This window comes from Lissotriton vulgaris, chromosome 7 (assembly GCF_964263255.1).
Source record: "Lissotriton vulgaris chromosome 7, aLisVul1.2, whole genome shotgun sequence".
Classification (NCBI taxonomy): Eukaryota; Metazoa; Chordata; class Amphibia; order Caudata; family Salamandridae; genus Lissotriton; species Lissotriton vulgaris.
Window position 1 is genome coordinate 423,483,643 of NC_141695.1, and position 23,577 is coordinate 423,507,219.

At 44.8% G+C, this 23,577-nt stretch overlaps 1 protein-coding gene across 1 annotated transcript in view; it reads right to left on the reverse strand.

Annotated features, from left to right (window-relative positions):
• Positions 1–1,585: 1,585 nt before the first annotated feature.
• Positions 1,586–23,577, reverse strand: part of NTN5 (netrin 5) — a 269,309-nt gene continuing 247,317 nt past the window's right edge. Inside the window, exons 5-7 of the mRNA XM_086930405.1 lie at positions 13,278–13,331; positions 12,960–13,040; positions 1,586–3,416 (exon numbers count right to left, since the gene is read on the reverse strand). Coding sequence (XP_086786531.1) covers positions 3,088–3,416; positions 12,960–13,040; positions 13,278–13,331 — 464 coding nt within the window. The 3' untranslated portion in view covers positions 1,586–3,087. The remainder of the gene's footprint in view (positions 3,417–12,959; positions 13,041–13,277; positions 13,332–23,577) is intronic.

Below are 23,577 nucleotides of genomic sequence, written 5' to 3' on the forward strand. Positions count from 1 at the left end.
CAAAATGTATTTAAAATTACTCCAAAAACACCCAATTTACGTTTTTATCGAAATTTAAAAATAAATACAGACAAGAAAATAAATGGTTTTCTGTCTGTATTTATCTGTAAAAATCAGTAAAAACGGATAACAGGAATCCTTATTTATGATATAGTATTTGTTTTAAGCAGTATTTTGAAATTGGCACACTCTAATGCCATGATGATAGTGATTTGATGCACAATTATCTAAAACTGCTAACAATAGTGCAGTAATCTAATGGCATTAGTGTGTACTAGGAAATTGTTACGTCACAGCCAAATGGAAATACTTTGTATTGGGAAATTGTACTGCAGTATTCCTATTGGAATGATAGGGATTGCAAAGAAGATCCATTGGCACAGTATAATGCATTAGTGTATCCTGTGGATTTAGCAATTGAGTCTGCAATATCCTTTTGTTAATCTTGTAGATCTATATGTGATAGAGCAGTACTTCCACAGGAATTAGAGCAGTACTGCTACAGCAATTCTGTACTCAACTGTAATCGTAAGGCAGGTTTTTTTTAACGTTATCATGAAGTCCTTCAATATTCATATGGGAATTCTTTGAGTATTTGGAACGCTTACATGCACTAATCCTATATTGTTCACATTAGCACCCTAAAATGTCCTAAGCCTATGAATGTGCATGAGATGGTTTGCGAAGTTTTACAAAACACAACTTTGTGGATTTAACAAAAAAAACTTTGGCAGAGTTGCAATATACAAAGCAGGCACCGCTTACTGTCGTCGGAGTGGTGGTGAATGCATCTTATTTTCTGCGAAGGGAAGTCCCAGCATGAGACTCCTGAATGCTGGGAAATAAAGGTACACCGCTGCAGAGTAGTGGCTATTGTGATTCCGTACTATCACTCAGAGCTACAGTGACAGAGTTAGCACAATTTTGTGTAATCTTAAACTCTGCCCACCTTCGGCAGGCATAGCAGGGCCGAGGTGGGAGCTGGAAGCATGTCAAGACAGGGGAACCACAGAGGGAAGGAGGCAGGAGGAGGAAGAGTGGCAGAGAGTTAGACATCATGGTTCTTGGTTCATGAGAGACTAGAGCAAGCCAGTGTAAACTTACTTTGAGTAAAAAAATATTAACTTCAGTAGAGTCTCAACAAAAGGAATATCAGAAAGTAGGAACACTGTTTAGCCAAACTCAGACATTAACCATACAAGCATAGTGGCATAGAGAAGTGCAACATCCTTACAGAAATTCTATACATCTGGTTCAGTAATATGGCCCAGAGAGGAGATCTAGTCTAGTGGCTTAGTCATCCAGCGGAAGCCCTGCCAGCCTGATTTTTAATTCTGTCTTCCTCGCGTGACCAAATTCTGTGAGCCTGGGCAAGTCCATTTTCCCCGTAGACATTTGTTGCAAGAAGTGAGAACAATAGGAGGCAGTACCATATTAAAAAAGAGAAAACCTAGCCTTTTGCATGTTCTTTCCTCAGCTCATTGCATGCTTTTGACCCCCCATCAACATCACAGTTCATTGCTTAAATCCCTTTTTCATGTGTGAAAAACATGCTCCAGCCGATGGACAAGGAAAGAACAAGAGACAGAGCGAAAAATATGGTTTTATTACTTTTTGTGCTTTCGTTATCAAATAATGAAAGAGTACAGCATGCATCATCAGCCCTGACAGACATCCCTTGCCACCTCTTGTTCATTTTCAAAGGCACAGTGAAAAAACATAGCTCTCGACAGAGGGAGCGTCTCCTCTGACTAGAAGTGTTCTCTTGGACAAGCATCAGTTCCACCGCACAGGAAGTGGAAGAGCATCCCTTGAGGAGTACCTAAGGCTTGCTGGCATTCATTCAAGCAGCTAGTAAGAGCATAGAATCGCAATGAAATCCGGTGGTATGGCGGTGGGCAACAGGATCATTACCAGCTACCATTGAGGGGCTTCGGGGGACAGAATCCGGTTACTTTCTGACTCCTGCTTATTCAGTGAAGTTATGTTATTTTATTATGTGAAGTGATATGATGTTATGTTATGTTATGGTAAGTTATGCTACGCTAAACTATTATGTGATGTTATGCTATGTTATAGCACACGTTTTCCCATCAGGATGGCCTTGCAGCAGCTGATAGAGTCTGATTTCCGGTTGTTTGATTTGGATTATCGGTAGTGCAGGGGTGTACAAAATGCAGTAACATGCTGCTTTTGTGTGTTTGATTCGATGTATGTGTGTTACGGTGGTGGAACTGGGCACGCTCTGGAAGACCTGATGGTCCATAATAACCACCACTTTGAAGTGTAAGGACCAACAATCAGAGTCCAGTAAGGCTTAACAGAGATTGTGAGGTTACCCAGCAGGCCATCACCTTTGCAAGGCCTCTAGGACTGGGGTAGTCAGAGGCCTGTCAGGACCTAGCCTCCTATCTTTTGGGGGAAATGGCTTGGTAGCAATCCACCCATGTTCACCAGAGGTCTGCCAGTGCTGTCAAGAGCAAGGTGCAATGGAAGGACCTGGAGTGTGGGGATCCACTGGTGACTGGAAATGGAACTGAAGGAAAGTGGGAGTCTGTATAAAGGGAAGGATTGAAACAGGATGCAAACGATGTAGCCTGCACACATTCTAAATAGGATCTGGACACAGTCTGGAACTATGGTGTCACCCAAGAACATTTGTCAGTTTCGGGTAGTGAGAGCAGCAGGGGCCAAACAGGAGGGACTGGGATACAAGGAGACAGAAGTTACCCAAGCCAGGATAGGGATGGATAATGAGATCCAAAGGCACTAGAGACATTCTAAAGTCCAATTGATCGTTGCAGATCACGAATCAACAGTGTGAGCTGCAAAGCTTTACATTCCATCCTCTTTAGGATGGGAATAATCAGGATCCACTTAAGAAGAACTGGGAATCCTAAATGTTCATTCACTCTAAAAAGTTCATGTAAAGTGTATCCCGGGTGACCTAACCTCCTGGTAACCCAAGCGAGTTTGAGCAAGAAAAGGATGGCTCTTATCTAGGTAGGAACTGCTCCATCCTAAAGTACTTTTCTGCGTCAATGATAGTCAAAATATGGCTCATCTTCAGACTCTGCCAGAGCCTGCTCAGACCCCCTTGCACTTCCCGCGGCGACTCTGCTGCTGGAAGCGCCGGAGTTTGTAAGCCCACACGTCGCGCCATGGCAAGGCCATGCTGTTCTTGTCCACCACCAGTCGGGCGGGATCTGGGGATTCCTCATCGTTCCCAATGATGAGGTAGGATCGGCCCACCTGGACCCTCAGGCAGTCGCAGGCAAGGTCCTGCTCAGGGACCCAGAGCGGCTGGTCACCCCGTCTGATTGGCACCCTGCGTTGGCGGTACACTGTCAGGACCGTGGCCGTGAACTGCCACCACTCGCCTGATTTTTCCATGGCAAGGAGCTGAGCTCGTAGGACTGAAAAGAGAAAACAAGAAAAGACAAAACTTACTGGATGGTAAGCAATCGATTCAATAGCCTTCAAAGTTTGTTATACTTTAAAAACATGCCTGCTATTGTGGACTGTTTGTAAACTGAGTGGCACAGTGAATAACATTTTTAACTGGAACTGGAGATACAAAAATTAAGAAGAAATTGATGAGCTGGAACAATGAGTTAATAAAAATGGCAAGGGAAAGACAGAGAAGAAATCTCCAGGTAGGTGAAAGAACATCTGTAGATATAAAAGAGTAAATATGATCACGAATGGTTAGGGCGAGAAAGGTAAGTGAAATTGAATATGAAAAGGAAGAGACATGAATGGAAAACAAGGAAGGAGGAAAGTGAGGAAATATGGAAGAAATTAAGAAAACGAAATGATCGACAATGTTTAGAGAGTGGAATGGAGATGCGAGGGAGAAGGGAATAGCATGTGGTAAAGAGAGGGATGGAAATTATATAAACACATGAGGGAGCCAGGAAAGAAGGGAAGAAGCAACGAAACGAGGACAAAAACGAGGAAGAAAATAAGAAATGATGGAAGAGAGATTTGGGAAGGAGGGAAGAAATGAAGAATTAAATAATGGGAAAAAGAAAGTAAGGAAGAAATTAGGAATGAAGGAAGGTATGGTGGGGAAAGCTAAAATGAGCAGGACAGTGAGGAATAGTTAAAGAGTGAGAAGGAGGGAAGGTAGAAGGGTGTTGAAGTGATGTCCTTCACTTTGTGAGTGATGCAAAAGCTGTTTATTGATTCGATGATGAAGTCCAAGGAACTACTGTTGCTGTCTCTCTTTCAACGCAACTGTCCATGGGAGACAGTTCTTCTAAGGAAACTAGAACAAGTGCAGGGTGGACTACATACACCTTTGGCGTAACTAGGCCTTATGCTGCCCGTGAAGGCCCCTGCATTTGCCACCCGTGGTAGCTGAATGTAAGAGTGGGGTGCTGGTGATTCCTGCCTTTGCTGTCCCGCTACGGCTGCAGGTAAGAGGGGGGGGGAGGCTGCTGCCCCCAAAACTCATACCAGCAAGGGCAGACCGGCCCATCATCCACCTTGCTATGCCACTGACATACACAGCATAATATGGGGTGCAGGCACACATTACAGATCTCACAGCTATATCAGTGGCGGCTGGCATAGATCGGGGTGGCGGGGTGGGGTGGTGAAGAAAAAAATAGACTTACCTCTTCATGGCAGTGTCTCTCCTCCGCTTCTCTTCCGGACAAGTCCCGGAATGGAAGCAGGAAACACACTGGCTCCCCTAAGCAAATCACGATGTTTCTATCACCATGTCAGTAGCAGTGTGATTGGTCTGAGCACTGTGATTTGCCACTCAGACGAGGACTATGAGCCTGTGCATCTTCTCTACCCAGGGTGTAATGCATTCAGGTGAAGAACATGCAAAGTGCGCATGACTGTTTGGTCGGCCCAGAAAGTATCCCAACCACTCCTCCCCCTGTTCTGTGAGAAGCCCCACTCTCCAACACTGCCTCAGCAGGAAAAATACAATGATAACAACACTGTATTATTAGCATTGTATTTTTCCTTTTTTACACTACTGAAAAGCCATGGGGCGATGCTCCTCTGCCTTTGCAGGGAAGCCGTCACTGGGTTATATATGAAACCCAACAGAAGGGACGGTGAAAGATATGCTATTCCAGTGGGAGCTGAGAGAGCATAGTCAAATGGAAGGAGGGTGGGGATGTAGAAAAATTAAGGGGGTGAGGAAGGGAAGGTGAAAGATGAAAAGGAAAATAATAAAATGGACCAGGGCAATAGCAGAAAAAGAAGAAAGGAAACCTACAAGAAGAGGGCAGAAATGAGGGTACCGTTGGGAAGGAAGGAACGATCTTTAGAAAGAAGGGAATTAGAATTAAAAAAAGATTAATAAATGGATAAGTGTCGGGGAATGTGTTAGAAGGAAGTAGAAAGCAGACTATGTGGGAGGGAACAAAGAAGGAGCTAATTTGGCTATATGGACAGGAGGGGACAGGGGACCGGACCCCTTACATCATAAGACCTTGTGGCATGGCAGTTACCCTGTGTACTCTGTAGATATGCTTACAAAACCTGTTACAGGATAACACTGCCCTTAGCTATGCTAATGTGTCTTTGGCAGTAAAGTAAAAGTCACCACTATGAGTATTCGAATTCGGGTGATTTTTTGCAAAATTTCGCCACAATGCTGAAAAATTACACAATAACAGCATCTCAAGCAAAACGTTTATGCAAGGTTATAAGTTGCACAACATGGTCACGAAAGATACTAGAAGGCAACCGGTTCGAGCACAATATGTCTCTCAAACGAGACACTTTCTGCATGAACCCGTCTTCCAGGGCTGAAAATAAAATGAAATAGCATAATGAGAAATTTCAGGAAACTTTGCTAATTTCAGGTAACAGAAAATTCTCACATTTCGCCGAGTTTGCACACAAAACCCATTCTCATAGTTCACTGGAAGTCATTAGCTAGAACATCAGCTGGCACAGGGCGAGCTCTAGTTTCTACGAAGAACCATACAAACTGGTAAGATAGCTCAGTGGGTGTTGGACCCGCTGCAGACATCTGACACGACTGAATCACGTCAAAGCAAGCTCAATATTTCATCATTTCAATGGAAGTAAAAGAATCACATAATTACATCTGTTATTGAAAGTGCAAGAGACAGCACGATCAGGATGTGCACTATAGAATGGCTAATAGCGATATTTTAATGTGCTTCATGAAGTAAGCTTTCTCTACAACCAGGGTGCTGCTAATCTACAATTTAAAAAAAGGATATGAAAATATTATTAATTTATACTTAACCAGACTCGAAAAAGTTGTTGAACATTTGTATTATATGATTTTGTACTTTTATTTTAAATAGCACCAGTACCAAACGGGTGGGCAGCAAGAATGCATAGTATCAATATTTGCACACGTGATAAATGACATAGTGTAAATCGGCTCCAGGGGCCTTATTTATGAAGGCCTTGCGCCGCCTGTGCGTCACTTTTTCCCATGTTAAAAGTGACGCATCTGTGGCGCAAGGCCTTCATAAATAAGGCCCCAGGTGTTTAAATATGTGCAAGAATTTTCAAAAATACGGTTTGAAAATATACATCCTGTTGCTTTCTATGGTGCATGCCGTGTTACTGACTTTAATGTGTTACTGACTTTTCCCAGCCCGTTGGGCACTAAATGTTGTTGCCACAAGAAACCTCTGCCGCTCCAAAATTACCTCTGGTCATAGCGCATCCTGTGCCCCAATAAGCGTTAGACTTGAAGACCCCCAGATCAATCGATCATCTTCTGAATTGCCTTGTGCCCTCTAACCCATCAGCCTGACAGCTCCTGATGGAGGTAACACTCCATGACATTGAAAAGGATAAGGTGGGCTTGGGTTGAGCTTTGCCTCTGGAACTACATCTCCAATAAGAGAAAAGCAGTTTATCTCGCTCATTTGTTTTGTGCTCAAATCCCCTTCTGTCCACGGCGCTTCTGATATTCCCCCTGACTCTTTCCTCTCTCATCTCACTGCCTTCTCCCCTCGCCGTCATGCCTTCATTATGGGTTTAGACAACTGTGTGATCCTTTCGAAGGTTTTCCTTTGTAAGCCTACCTTTACATAGTTCTGAGAAAATATGATTTGTTTTCGATGATGGGGGTATTGATTAGAACTCCATGTTCTTAGAGCTAACGATTATTGTGTACATTTGGAGACAATTATGTTCTTATTTTTCAATGCTCTATTTGCTAATGAACTGCTTCAACAACGTTGGGAAAAAGAAAAATGGCAAATTGTGAAGCTAAAATTCAAAAAGGTTCAACCAATACAACCAATAGAATTTCAAAATGTCCTTGTACAACTGGGCATCAAATGGGTGGCCTTTTTATAACAAGCATATGCCCAGAAAAGTGGAACAATTTAAATTCCATTCAAATAATTGAGTAAAGAGTTTAACTTTCTTACAAGAAGTCTGAAGGTAGAGTTGACCTTAACAATCATTTTCTCAAACGTCAGCAGGCATCTTCATAATCATTGCTAACTGAACCACCACAATCAATAGCTAGTCTTAATGAGATCTCTGAAAAAACAGTCCTTCATGATGGGCTTTCTCCAAAGAAGCAGATTCGGGGTTCGAAACTCTCTTTTTGGGTATATCACTCTTCATATGGAGTCCGACCTGCAATCTGAAAAATCATTGCAATTAAAATGATATTTAATGGAAAGTGCAATGTCAGTTGTAAGTTCAAGACTGGGTGTTTATGCAGTCAGTATGTGATGGAAAAGCTATGGGAATGAATTTCAGACAACCTTTACCATGTACTGCTGCCAATGTGACGAACTTCGCAAACATTGGCACTGCCGTCAGGGGCACGCCTAAATTAGGTGATGATTCTCAGACACCATGTATAGAAAGGTGGGGCTCAAACGTCGTCTTTCCTATTTAAATATAGACAGCAAAGCATCTCCTGTTATATGACTGGTGAAGGAGTGAAATAATACGTAGTCAAGTTTTAGAGCACCTTTGGCCAAGTTTAATTTCAGAAATAGAGCTCAACAGTATGAAGAAAAGGACCTGGTTCTTGTTTGTCCACAGGGGTCTCTCCTTGAGTTTTGCCGGAGCAGCAGCCCTTATATATTTTTCGTCTCAGGGATGAGGAGACTCTTCGGATACTTCCCCATTCCTAGATGTTTCTTAGTTGGACGTCTAGCCACCTCAATGTTTCTCATTTATCCCATTTCACCTCCCAGCTTTGAGATTCCACAAGGAGTGAGACGGGGCGATGATTCCTGGGGTGGTCACTGGGCTTCTCGCACCCACTCCTGGATCTTGCTGTCTTCCACACGTCCGTTGGTGTACCCTTGATGTGTGCACCACACATCGAGCACCTCAGCCTGCATTTGCTTTTTTCTGATGCACAACAGCAAACCTTCTTTCAGAAATGTAGCTGGATAATACAGACTTTGCTTTTATGCCAGGACACTCTTTGCTGTGAGAATACTATACTAGCCAATCATTGTATTCATTAAAAATGTGTAACATTTTAAAGCCCATACTTTATTTTAAGCTCATCCTTATTTTTGCTGCTTGATTCTGAGACAAAGTAAGGCTTTTTTCATGTACTTATAGAAGAATAACAAAGATCTAGATTTTCTCTCATGTCATTAGTTCAGCCTCTTCTGGCAAATAAAACTTTTCCCAGGCCCAAACCTCCCTTTTTGATTCATATAAGTCAACCCTACGGTAGGGCCTAAATAGCCCATAGGGCCGGGTGCAGTGTATTGAAAAAGTTGGACAAGTCCTGGTAGTGTAAAAATATGGGGTGGACAATAAGCTCAACTCTCCTGAGTTTTGCCCACTCCATGTTGTGCTCAGAACTCATAGTTCTGGCGCAAAAATAAACCCCAACCACCAAATGTTGGAGTTTATTCTCACGCATGGCTCGCCAATGTGAAGTGGTGTTTAAAGAATTTTACTTTAACACACTCTTTCATGGTAAAGTCGATTTATAAGTTTCAATTTTGAAAATGCCACTTTTAGAAAGTTTACATTTTCTTGACCCACTCATTTGGTGCCTGCATTCTGTTCTTGGGTCACATGATTAGGTGTAGTTGGTAGTTGTACTTTGTTTGGCAGGCGTAGCAGTGCACAGCCTTACTTGTAACTGAATAGGCTATGTCCTGCCTTCACACATAGTTTTGTCACCACTGCATTGTTTGTGCAGCCAGCGTGGAGCCAGGGCAGGGGAAGCAGGTAACTTCAAAGACAACAATGGGAATTCTCTAGAAACTTGCTCTACTTCAAAGTGGGCACCAGGTATATATTTTTGTTTCTCGCAGTTTTATATAGTGCAAACTAGACCAAAGGTGTTGGAGTGCTGTACATGAGCAGCAGTTAAAATACACAAGGACACATTCATTTTTGGTAGGCACAAATAAATTAAGTGATTAAAGAATATATATTGGACCCTCGGACCCAACTCTTAAGTACAACCATGGCCCTGTGGATGCTACAGAAGAAAAGCTGCTGTTCTGCTAAGATGCTCTGATGCCATAAGTATTGCCACTCTATTGCCCTGCTACACTGCTGCTCTGTTGAATGCTGCCCTGCTTCTAAGAAGTAAGACTGGACCTGCACCCTTCATTCCAGGCTGAAGTGATTCTAAGGGTCAGCTGACTGACTTCCTATTTTGAGCTGTAGGGACCTAAAAAACTCCCCTGGCTCCCTATAACTGCCTATCTAACCTGCCTGTTGCTGCAGCCTGGCCTGCTTGAGCCCTGCTGGCCTCTTCTGAGTGAGCATCTGTACCCAAGAGGTATCCTTCAGGTCATGGACTTTTGGTGTGGCCTCAGTAGAGATCTGCTAAAAACAAAAGGAGAAATCCTGAAGTTTTGTGTTTTTTTGTGAACGGACCCATTCTCGCCAAGAATTTGTCACCTGCACTGCCCGCCAACGTGAAGTTCCAGTGAACCCGACTCTTCGCACCACAGTGACCAATTACGCCCAACAGTGCAAAATCTGCACTTCACGCTACAGCATCCACAGCTTGTGGTAATCACCATTGAAAAGCTCCAACAACGACCATCCATGAGGCCCAACCTAGCTACATTGGTGACCATCTGCAACAGCTCACCTTGCTCCTTGTGGCCCCTTCCACCACAAACAGAACTCTTTGCACTAGATTTTGAAGGTAACTCTTACAGTAGGACTAAACCTGGTCCCTGTATCTGGCCCACGCTCCATCACTGACTTTCACCCTGTCTCGCACGACTAGATAACAGCAAGTGGTTCTTTGTGTTTTAGGCACTTTACTTACCTGAAATATTCCAAATTGCATATCTCCGGTTCTACTAATTAGATTCTTGTCATTTTGGTGTCAAATGCTTTATTCATTTTTACTGCATTTTTCTAGTTTAGTGTGGGTTTTCTTTTGTTATGTTTTCACTTTATTACTGTTTGTAGTGCTGCATAAATCATATACACATTGTCTCTAAGATAAGACTGACTGCTTTCGTACCAAACTACCAGAGGGTGGAGCACAGGTTAATATGGGGATTGCTTTTGTCTCTTGTCTCACCCTGACAGAGATTGTGGTTACTGCTTGAGAGGGGTTTCACACCCTCAACCAGTAACCCAATATCCAACACCATTTATGTATGTATGTATGTTTGTAAAGCTAAACAAAGCTGCAGTAGAATGGTGTGCTGTTTAGTGATTAGGGGTACACGCAACGGTGTTAGGTAAGGAAGTCAGAAAAATTACTAAGTCCAGAAGTCACTCCAGATCTCTCTCATAGCTCCCAGGCTCTCTAGGTTGGCTTTGATGATTGAGATCTCTCTCCAGTCCGTGCTCTTAGAGTGTTTAGCGCAGATAACCCCTAACTCAGCAGTAGGTTCTCCCACACACAAGGGAGCACTTCTTTACGCTTCGTGCTGCTTCCTTCAGCCTGCCAACTGACAACTCGAGAGCATTCTAGTCCCTGGGTGTAAGTAGGATGCAGACAGAAAGCAAACATTCCTTTTGTTCTGTTCTGGTGTCTCCGAAGACAGAGATGGAACAACCTCTTATCTGGCCTTTCTTATTTTCAACATGATAATGACTCTAACCATTACATTTCCTCACAGCATAGAGTCTCAACACACAGATAAACTTTCTTTTTAGTTTTGTTTATTTATCAAAAAATATTTTATATTCTCTTTTTTAAATGTAATATTTTAAGCAAACATATTTGTACATAAAATGGAGGAGGAAATGTAATGATCAGAGTTATTATTATGTTGAAAATGAGAAAGGCCAGATAAGAGGTTGTTCCATTTGTATTTATTTGCTGTCCTCCCCCCTCTTAGGCCTTAAAGTAACAGGGCGATACCTTTGTGTCCACATGTCTCCGAAGACACAGGACAGCGCCCGGTGGTGTGGTCTTACTTGTTTCAGTTGACCTCTACGCTTAATCACTTCAGAATTCCCTCCAAAATGCAGCACTTTTACTCAACACTTCCTGTATCACTTGACCGTAAACCTTCCCAAAGTCAAAATGGTGAAATGATGCTCCTCTTTCAGAGTTAGGAGTCCCACCTCAGATTCAGTATTACAGAAATGAGGAACTATCCCCTCTTCTTGTCTCTTGTTTTGAGACCAGTTTGCCCACCTGCTGAGGACAAACACACATTTCTGAGTTACTGCTCTGGTTATTAAAGCTTCTGTTACTTGTACCTCATTTTAGCTTCTTCGTGTGAAAAGGAAGGTTGTTGCTCTATTGCTCGAATGCAGGGGTCTCCAGCCGTTTCTGTAGTGAGAGCTACTTTTGATCAGCTACTGAAGGCCAAGCCACTTGTGCAATGAGGACAGGGAGGCACTTTGGAATCTTTTATTACATTTTTTTTAGCAGAATCTCAAGGAAAGACAGAAGGTCTGTTAGAAGTGAACCAAAATGGCCGTAATTATAAGTGGAATGTCCCAGGGGTGATTTAACAGTTCAAACACCACAATGGCACCAATTATGAGTAAAACCCCATGGATGGAGGAATTACTATGTGGGGCTGACTTGTACGTCCCTAAAATCCAATGGAATCCCTTATTCCAAGCTTTCCAGGTTCCATTGCCTCTCCGTAGGACATTAATTATCTCTGCCCCGTGGAGAAAAACACCTGCCTTCCTTGTGTAATTACAAATGGGAGCAGACTGATGGATTAGGGCATCTATCCCAGAAGTTTGATTCCGGGTTCCCGCAAAATTCCTCCATAGAAAGTGTTATGAGGCAAATTTTATAAGATACTAAATTCAATACATGTTTTACAAATGTCCTTCAGAAAAAATCCAAATGGATTTAAAGATTTAATGAATCCCATCAGTGTACTAAATTAATCACAGATACACAGCTTACAGTGTAGTTTAGAATTAAACATGTATTGTTGTATATCGTTCTTTACACATAGCCACTAGGCACTGTTTAAGGGATGTGGTGGTGATAAGCCAACACAATGACACAATGTACATGTCTAAAAATGTACTTGTATTGTCACTTTGTAGCATCTTTTAAAGTCACACTCTTGCCTGGCTGAATTAGTGGCTACATTTTCTTCACTCGTAAAAAGTGCAGGTGAGAGTTACACTATCCCTCTTATAAAAACACAAGGGCTTCTGGAAAAAGTAGACAGGACAGAAGGTTCAAAATGGAGGTACAAATGTCAAAATATTTTGGTTTTCAGAGGAGGCAGATGGATGACTGCAGCATTCCACTCTTGGCCATACTAGAAATGGACCATCAATCATGCCACAGGAACCCAGGTGCTAGACCTAGAGAGAGAGCATCTGCAAAGGCTAGGTACTTTCCCCATTTCATGCTATCATCACTCCTAGTAGGGCCATCCCGGCACTGGTGGAAGGAACAAATATCCATTACATTGACCGTGGTGGGAGCAACACTGTATAAGGAGAAGAAAACACAGTAACAGGATACAGAGAGAGAAGAGGTGGGAAGGTCATAGGTGGGTGGAATGCAGCTCTGCTGATGTCTTATCCTCTCTTACCATAATCTTTCTTGCAGTACTTCCTCAGGTTCATGTGAACCCGGCTGTGGGAAGGCTTGCAGTACGTCTGACATTCTGTTCCTAGACAGAAAGCATAAAAAACACAAATTAGTAGGAAAAGCGCCAATTTCAACCATTCCTGTGGTCAGCATTAAGTTACCAATCCCGCAGCTATATTAAATTACAGTAATATATGTGAGTGTTCCCTTCTGTGTGTTCAAATAAAATTCTGTTTGGACGGCTGCAGCTTAACCACAAGCTAATTCACCCAATTTCCTACAGTAGTTGCCCCTCTGCCACATCTGGACGCCCTCCTACCTGTGTTCCACTCCAGAGGGGACGCCACTGTGGTTGGGATGACTTCCTGAATCCCTGGAAGAGAGAAAGACAAAAGTGGTACAATCTGAGACATGAGCCGATGATGGCAGGATACCCATCTATGGATGATCTGCTCAGCCTGAAGTGCTCCTCTCAGGCACTCTCAGTCCTGGCCTTCATTTAACCACCTAGATGTCTGAGATGTTACATAAAAACAGTGTTATAGTGTAGAATATTCCCCTTGGAAATTCTGCTAAATAAACAAATGCAGAGACGTTCCGCAGAAGCGTGGAGATCGCCATTTAACCTGCCGTTTTGATTCCAGTTGCGCTAGCTTAGCGTTTCATCCTTCAGGGATCCAATGAAATGAGTACAAAGGGCCGCATATTGTAAATGTTGCACTGGTGCAAAAAAAGCAAAACAAACGCCTTTCCCACAGGCCTTGGTGTTGGCATAATGGAGAAACAGATGTTCTCGAGTTCACAATATGTAAATATTTTTGCACCAGAGCACAAACGCGAAAACTAGACTAGGAAACCTTTGCAAAACCTGAAAACGACACGTTTAATACTTATAAATAATTCTTGCATGTTATAGTTTTTTGTAATGAAATAAATGTGCACCGCCCGAGGATACTAATTTCCTAAGGAAAAAAATGGCCATGGGAGAGAAAGATTTTGCTACAACCTTAGAGGGCTATTTATACGCTCTAAATAGAGCAGGTGAGGCATCTGCCAGATTTTAGTGGATGCCCTTCATGTGCCAAACTCTAAATAACCTACTTTACTCAATTTCTGAACATTGGCAATAATATTAAAGTACTCTAAAGTTGCACAGATTATTAAGCAATCACAAAACACTAATGTGAAATAGTTTTGCTTCGTTTTTGACATGGGCTTTATTTAATAACACATGCCTAGTGTGGAATGTAATACTATTTATTCCATTCCTTTATTTATTTTTAATATTTATAAACCTAGCCAGGAGAACAGTAGAGCACCTTATACATAACAAAAGAACATGCAGACACTGTAACAATAGAGCAGTAGTATTAGGGGGAACATGGAGCTTAATATTAACAAGGAAGTTAAAAAAAAAAGAGGTGCATATTTTAATCCTTTCAGAACGCAGGGAGACCAGGATTTATTCTAATGTGGCCAGCGATGGAGTTGCATAGTCTTGGAGCAAGGCATGAAAAGGGTTGCTTTGAGATTTTAGCTTTTCTGGCTTTAGGGATTCAGAGAATAAGTTGGTTCCTGTTTCTGGTATTTTGTTGGACACCTGAGAGTTAGAGGGTGTTATTCAAGTAAGATGAAATGCCTCTGTGAATTGTCTCAGGAGTCATGCAAGCAATCTTAAAATTGATTCTAGAGTCTCAAGCGGGACCCCTTAAAGCTGTTTTAGGATGGAAGTGATGACATCGAGTTCTAGGCTCCTGCAACCAGCCAAGTAGCAGCTTAGAAGAGACCAGGGGCCTCATTTATGAGGTTTTGCCGTAGGGCAGCGCCGCAGGGCCTTCCTGCATCGCTGCCCTTCGGCAAAAGGAAAGGGCAGCAATGCGCTGTATCAGTCAGATATGGTGCATTCCTGTCCTTTTCCCCTGCGATGGCGCACAATGAGGTGCCGTGCGCCAGCGCACGCACCTTTGCACCATGGTGCCAGGGTGCCTGTATTGCAGGGATGATTATTTTTGTGCAGGAAGGGAAACCTTCCTGCACAAAACAATCACAAGATGATTGTTCCTCTTTCTATGTGTGCTGTAGAATGCAAAAAATAAGGAGAAATAAAAAATCCAGAATTCCTAACAATGGTGGTAAATCCACAAATGTTGTAAACAGTTACATAGATATAATATCATCCTTGTGAATGTGGGTTTTGAATGAACTGTGCTTTGTGCAAGAAAATCTGTCATGCAAGTTATACTACAATTAATCCTAATGATAATAATCTTAATAGTGTTAGAAAGAACAAGACATCTTTGAAAGGGTGAATTGGAAATTATTGAGCCTTTATGTGCTATTGAACATTGTTTAAGTGTTATGCTTCTTGAGGTCCCTCGAAAACATCTGCAGCAGTGGTTCACGTGAGATGCTACAGCTACGGCACAGGTAAAAAACAAAATTGAATTAAGACAGAAGGTTGATAAAAAACAAATAGAGGAAAAAGGCTTGGGAATCCCCCTTCTGATGTGGACTGTCTTAAGTATGCCATAACCTGATCCTTGTCACAGGAAACACACATATAGGTGTTTTGACCCAGAGATGATTTGGTTATAGACACAGACGGTGTTCATAGAAGGTACCAGTGATGGTGAAAAGCAGACTGCATTGAGTGTCATATTTAAGAGCACAGCTTTCAATCAGTGACTTATTTATTTATTTATTTGAGAAGGTGTACTGTGGTGCTTGCTTTGCAGTGTTATCTGTATGTATAATAAATTCAATAATTTCACAACTTATACTTTCAAATTCCTCACGAATGTACTCATGTGACTATACAGAGGAAACAGATGACTGTCCGCAAGGGATAAACAGTAAACACCAACTAGGGAACTGATTATAAGTTTGTAGGTGTGGGAGTAGATCGCCATGCTGAGGGCCCGCTCTCACTGCTAAACCTCTGTGAGCACTGCTCGCAGATTATGAGTTTCCTTGTGCCTGGTGGCCTTTTTTTGGTGGTCCCACAGTGGTGCCTCTGAAAATAGTCACTGCAATGGGAACACCAAAAACAGTTCCTGCACGGCAGAGACTGTAAAGTCCACACTGTGCAGGAACTGTGATGCATGCACATAGGGGGGCACGTGTTGTGTCCCCTGCATGGACCCCTATGCACATGGGCAACAGGAGGCCCCTTTGTTTCAGGATCACCAGCCTTTTCATGGAGTAAAGACCTCCATGACACTGCTGGTGGTCCTGAAACTCGTACTATGCATGGGGGTGCCGCAGTGGCAGCACCAGCATATTGCTGGGCCTCTGAGGCCTGCTACAGCCAGGGAATGGCGGTTCCCTGGAGGTTGTGGTGGTGCAATGGTGATCCAACCACTCATGTTGTAATTGGGTGGTTGGACCGCCGGTAAGTGGTGGCTGGACTGCATAATGTCCACTTGGAACTAAATGCAATATTTGTGAATAGCCCAACTCCTGCATATTCAGCATATGGATAGACACAAATTACATGCTGCAACTTATTGTGAATAATGCAGGAATCACTAGATATTTGTCAAAATTCCAGAAACATGAGCTGTTTATGTCTGCAAATGATAAGGTGTGTATATAAGTGAATCCTGCAGGCTCTTCCTTCGATTGTCTTTTAAGGCACTTGTGTGCTCTTTACTTAACCGTGGCCTCATTGTTCTTTTCATTTCTCTGTTGGGTGGAACCTTCTTAGGCAGCTTCATTCTGAGTGTGGCCAACAAGTGGGCCAATTACAGTAGTTGTTTGACACAAGTCTCATCATAAATGCAACCAAGATTTGGGTCAACCATGGTGATGAGTGGGTATAGCTGACTAACCTTACCATCCCCGTCCAGGAAATTTGGTTTAAAACATCACCAACTTCAGCCTCACAAAGCTGTCAATATCTTCCTTTTGAGAGGCTAACGAGTGAATTCTCCCAAATCTGATTTTGCAGGACAATTTCCGTTCTGCAGCAGAAACACTACTCAGTGAAAGGCTGCTGGACAAGGTGTGTGTAGATCACAGACTTCTCAAGTTCACAAAGTCAGAATTTGTAATTCAAGCAGACATAGTTGATCCTATGGACAGTTAGGTAAGAAACCCATTGGTCGCCTGGTACCCTATGAGATTCACCAATTAATGCCTGTCCCTACAAGTATGAATGGTCATATGTTTAACCCTTTGTTTCACTGTGGGCCAAAGCGATTGTGATAGTGTACTGCCATCACATATGTGGATGGCCATGATCTAGTGATAGAAACAGTAAATAGATGTTTGCTTTATCAGGGTTGGACTCCCTCTATGGTGCCTCTAGCTAAAACGAATGACTGTATTAACTCGTTTCATGAATGCCTATAGGCCCTATGTTTTTACTTATGGGCGTCAGCATGTTGGGCAGGTGAGTGGGTCAGAACGGTTCCAGGCTCGTCCAATTCCAATGTCACTGAGAGATAGTACAGCTGTTAACTACTGTGCCACTGAGTCGAAACCTATCATTGTACTCTGGAAACCACACGTCATAGCCAGAATTACGTATTCAAAAGCAGTTGTGCTTGTTTTTTGTTTATTGGTGTGTTCTGAAGTGTGGTACAGACCTAGGAGCACCAGGGCTACCAACTATAAAATATTTACCCTTGTTTGCATCCTATGTTAGTGGGAGACCCATGACAGAACTGAGGGTGCTTGTATCCTCCTGTGACATCACAATGGTGTACAACTACGGTGTATGCTCTTGTTGCATCACACCCATCAACACTAATGTTCTTCCTACTGCCTACTGAAAGATCGAATGTCAATATTGTGGGGATCGATGGATCCTAAACGCTCAGCTGTACTATTTAACTAGGCCTAAGCATATGGAGCTAGTGGTAAATCATTAGACACGCACACACACATTGCCGTGCCACTCCTACCCTTTATTTATAGCCTTCTGGCCACTCCTGGCCAGAAGGTGATACACATTGTGGTAGTACTTCCGGGGCTCAAGGGAGACCCTCGGAGCACTAGAGCGCTACATCCCTTCCCAACTTGGAATTTTGAAAAGTTATGATTGAATTGTCCAACATGCAAAGTCCGCCAGTCTTTGGCTTGGCCTGGGGTTGGGCCTGAGGCTATATCGCCACCTGCCTCTTGTGGGTGTCGATTCCTGAGGCTATCCCGGTGAGAGTGGGACTGCCTCGTCCGGTGCAGCTAGGGGTGAAGGAATATTTGTTTCTTCCGTTTCTCTTCCTTCTTCCCTTGCTGCAGGTTCTTCATGGACGTTGGGTTGTTCTTGAGTTGGCGGAATTTGCTTGAACCACGATATGTTTCAGGTTACCTCATCTCCATTCCGGTTGACTGTTATTGCTGTGCCCTTTGTTTCTTTAATGGTCCAGGGTTCTGGTTCGAACGGCGTTCGGAATTTCCCTCCTGGTCTTCGGGTCCAAATCAATACTGTCTCTCCGGGATGTAGGATTCTCGTCTGAGCTCGTCGTTGGTGACTTGCCTTCTCATTTGTTCTTTTCCTTCGCTTCTGGGTGTTTGCTGGTGAGTATGGCGCTGGAGTCCAGTTATCTGCCATGGGAAGTAAGTCTCTTCTCGGTCCGGCAAACATCAGTGCCCATGGTGACCGTTGTGTAGTGCTGTGTGGGGTGCTTCGGTACTCCCTTAGAAATAGCTGCAGCGCTTCTTCTGGGTCATTCCCTCCGAGGTGGCTATTCGTAGAATTTTGTTTATTGTCCTCATAAATCTTTCCACCTCGCCATTGGCCTGAGGCCACTGAGGCGCGATCCCCCGGTGCTTTATGCCTAGATTCTGTAGAAATTCTTTAAACTCGCTGCTCTGGAGCGGGGGCCCGTTATCTGTTTTGATGACGAGCGGGACTCCGAACATGGCAAACGACTTGCTGAGAATGGGGCGAATGTTCGCAAAGCTGGTGGATGCCGCTAGATCCACGATGAGATATTTTGTGTAGCTGTCGATTAACACTACGTTGACTCTCCCATCCGGGAAGCTTCCAAAGTCTAGACTGAGCCACGACCATGGGGATGGAGCAGGATCTTCTGTAATCACTGGGGCTGGAGCGTCGGGGTTGCTGGTTATCTGGCATGCTCAACATTGTCGTACTACTGCATCGACGCTACCCTCCAGGTCGGGGAACCATACTTTCTCGCGCATCCGGGCCTTCATCCTTCTGGTGCCTTGGTGTCCCTCGTGAGCCAATATTGTCGTTCTTTCTTGCAATGTCTTTGGGATTACCACTCGGGAACCTCTAAGTATCAATCCGTTGTCTGCGCTGCTTAGGTCGTTGTATACTCTCCAAAACTGAGTCAGGCGTGTTCTGCCGCCTCGTTCCACCCACCGACATTCTTTAAAAAGTTTCCCCACGAGCCTGATTGTAGGGCTTCCTTCACGCGTTGGATGACCACATCAGTGTCATACTGAGATATGATAGTGTCTGCTGTGAGGGCTCGGGGTCATGATCCAGTTGACAGCATGTTCACGAATGCTTCAGTCTGAATTTCTTGTTCCGTGGTTTGATGTCCTTCTAGGGATTGGTGGCGTGAGAGGAAATCCGCCGGGTTCCTTGCTCCTGGGCGGTATACTAGGTCCATTTGATATTGTTGAACTTGGATAGCCCATCGCTCTATCCTCGGCGGGGGGTGAGGGGCCGTGCCTCTGAATAGAGGTATTAGAGGCTGGTGGTCCGTCACCATTCTGAAAGGGTGTCCAGAGATGTAGAGGTGAAAGTGATTACAGGCCCATTCAACGGCCAGGGCCTCTCTTTCAATTTGAGAATACCTCGACTCCGTCGCGGTTAAAGCTTTGCTTGCAAATGCTAGAGGGGCCCATACCCCGGGTTCTGTTTCCTGTGAAATTAGGGCCTCTAGGCCGACTGGGCTGGCGTCTACTAGTATTTCTGTGGGCTTGGCCATGTTGAAATACGCCATGGTGGTGCTGTCTAGTAGGGCAGTCTTGATGTGGTGGAATGCTTTATCTTCGACTTCTGTCCATTTCCATGAGTTCTCCTTTTTTGTCAAATTCCTCAACGGTTCCGCAATCGTGGCTAGATTGGGGATAAATCTCGTGCTGTACTGCGCCATTCCTAAGAATCTCCTCACTTCCGACGCGGTGGTGGGTGCAGGGGTGTTCTTGATGGCGTGTGATTTGCGTGGGTCAACTTTGATTCCTTCTGAGTCAAATACGTAGCCAAAGAATTCAATAGATTTCTTGAAAAACTGGCACTTTTCTTTATGTAACGTTACGCCGTGTTGTGCAAGTCTTTGCAGTGTGGCTTTCAGTCTGTGATGGTGTTCCTCACTTGTCTTAGCGTGGATTAAAATGTCGTCGCTGACATTTAGCACACCCTGAAGTCCAGATAATATCTCCTTGATGGTGTTCTGGAAGATTTCCGCAGCGGACGAGATTCCAAAGTTTAGTCTTTTGTATCTTCTCAATCCCAGGTGCGTCGAGAAGGTTGTTATATACCGGCTCTCCTCCGCTAGCCTCAGCTGATGGTACCCCGTATTAAGGTCTAGCTTGGAGAACCATTGGGCTCCGTTCAAATCCGTCAAAATATCGTCTACCGTGGGCGTGAGGTGTCGTTCTCGCCATATGGCTTTGTTGGGGACCCTCATATCAATGCATATTCTGATTTTTCCAGGCTGACACGGTTTCTCTGCTATCACCATGGGAGACACCCATGGCGTCGGTCCAGACACCTTCTCAATCACCCCTTGTGCCTCTAATTGGTTCAGTTCTTGCTCTACAGCTGTGCGCAGGTGAAACAGGATTCTCCAGTGTCTCAGTGCCACTGGCTGTATGGCGGGGTCTATGTGTAGCTTGATAGGTGGGCGTCTGATGGTCCCAAGGCCTTCAAACAGCGAGGGGAACATTTGTAAGATGTCTTCCGTCTGAAGTGCCTTTACTGCGTTTGCAAAAGCAATGAGGCGGAGATCTTCCGCAGTGTTGCTTCCCACTAGTAAGTCTGCCTTCTTGTCTATCACATGAAATGTCGTCATTACATATTGGTCTTCCGCTTTGACCTGTACCAACATCTTCCCTCGCAGCGGAAGTGGCTCTTGGCTGCCATAGGTGAGGATTCTGGCTTTGGAGGGGACTAGTTTCGGTCTTGGTTTCAGGGACTTGTAGTGCTGGATGCCTACTACATTAACCGTGGCCCCTGTGTCGATGACTCCGGTCACTGGTGACCCATCGATTTGTATCTGGCATTTCGGCTTAGGTCTTCGTCTTTTCTTCAGCTCGCTGACAAACGACACGTAGTAACATTCATCGTCGTCTTCAGTGGATGATTTGTCGAACTGTAGTTGTGGTTGTCTTTGTGTCTTGGCCGATCGTGATGACACAGCGTCATCCAGCGACAGCAGCTTTTTGGACCCAGCGGCTGTTTTCTTTCCTGAAAAGCTCCGTCCGCGAAAACCTCCTCTACATACTTTCGGGAAGTGGTTGGGCACTCCGCATTTGGAACATGTCTTTCCACGTGCTGGGCAGCCATCTTGGTTATGCTCCTCCCTGCCACAGTATCCGCATGGCGCTCGGCGTTGTGTTCTGGTCGGCCATCTTCCTCTGCCTCCTCGGCCAAGGCTGCGGCTGCGTCTACTCTTTCCGTCTTTATCGTTGTCCCTGCTTCTGAGCGTGGCTTTAGAGTTGCTTCCATCGCGGTGGCGCGGGCATCTGACAGCTCATGTGATCTGGCGAGGATTAATATTTCTTCAAGGGAAATGCGTGGTTGCCTCAGGATAAGAGTTCTCAGATGCTTGTTTCGACACTCCTGAATGAGCTGCGCAGTTACTTCCTTCTTTTCATCGTCTTCTGTGCACGTGCTTATGAGATCTCTCAGGCGTGCGTGGAACGCGTCCATTGTTTCTCCTTCCCTTTGTTTGGATTGTCGGAATTTGAAGCGATCGTAGTGTGGGTTCAATTGGGGATCAAAGTGGGCATTCAGCGCAATAACTGCCGCATCATAGTCCGTGTCGGCTCCGGTGTTAGGCAGGTGTTTAAAAAGTTTATACAGTTCTGTGCCCCCGAAGTGTAATAGTAGTGACCTCTTCACCTCGTTGTCTTTCTCTCTTGTGGCGGTGAAGTAGTTGTTGAGTTGTCCTACCCACACTGCCCACAGTGGCGCTGCTGTCCCCGGGTCAATTAACTCTCTGAACGGTGGCAAGGCCTGTATCTGTGAATGGGATGATGGAACTGGAGGCTGGGCTATGGGGACTACTACTTGAGCTGGGGCCCTTTCTTGCTGCGCTGGGGCTGCTGCTTGTGGCGCTCCTCCTGTTGCTCCTCCTTGGTTGACAGACATATCTGGGCCTGGCGCTGGTGGTTTATTCTTTTTCTTATGTTCTTGTCTTTATTATTATCAATGTTGTTTTAGTTTTTTTCTTCACTTGCTTTTGCTTATGCTTGTTTGTGGCAATGTCTCAGCTGGGCTGTGCTTGTTGTCCGGCCCTTGGTTGTGTTGTTTCAAACTGCCAGCACTAGGATCTCATTTAAACAGTTTAAGAGATTCTTAATTGTTCCTTGGCTGTATTTGTCTTTGCTTGTGCTTGTTTTGCCTTTCCATTTTTTTTTCTGCCTGCTCGGGTTGCGCTCTGCGCGTGCTGCTGTTCCAAGCGTGGAGCTCCATCTGGGTTGACACTTCGTCTGGCTTCTCCTGGGCCTCGCGCTGCGCTGAGCGCGTGTGCTTCTCTCCCTCGCATGTGCCTGCGCGGGCCTCGCTACCTTTGGGCGACGGCTTCGCTTCTTCGGCGCATGCGCGCGCCGCTGGGCCTGCCGGCAGCGTCTTCCTGGCGCGGCGCCTCGTCTCTTGCTGCTCGAGCTGCCTCGAGTTCTGGTTACCGGTGCACCACGCAGCTCCTGGCATATGCTGCTTACCGGTAGGTGACTTCTTCTGCGTTGCAGGCCAGTCCCGGTTTTCTTCTTCTTTTGGCTTCGGCGCTGCTGCCGGTGTCTTCGAGCGGTGCAGCTCTGGACCTGTGGCGTCTGCGGGCTGTGCTGATTCAAGTGGATCCCACCCTCGTTGCCAGTGTGGGGATCGATGGATCCTAAACGCTCAGCTGTACTATTTAACTAGGCCTAAGCATATGGAGCTAGTGGTAAATCATTAGATACGCACACACACATTGCTGGTCCGGACAGGAAGTGCTGTGCCACTCCTGCCCCTTTATTTATAGCCTTCTGGCCACACCTGGCCAGAAGGTGATACAAATTGTGGTAGTGCTTCCGGGGCTCAAGGGAGACCCTTGGAGCACTAGAGCGCTACAAATATGTCAACCCATATGCTCCAGGTCTCTGCACCGGCGCAAGGGCAGCTGTGGAAGAGACTCATTCTGGTCTCAAACGACCACAGGAAGGGACTGGATCTAAAGCTCTTGCATATTCCGGTCGGTCCCCAGATCTCCACATATTTGTGACTTGTGCTCGAATAGGCAGTGCTGTTCCACTCTCTTGCTTTCAGCATGTCTACGAACCTGAGGGAAAGTCTGTGGCATTACATTGCACCAGCTCCCCCTTACCCCAGGTTTGAATAGTTGCATGAGAAGCAAGGGATCTCTGCCATGCTCAGCCACTGCGCCTCCTGTCTGCTGAGCATGGAAGCTTCTCTCCACTCTCTACAAAGGGAGAGC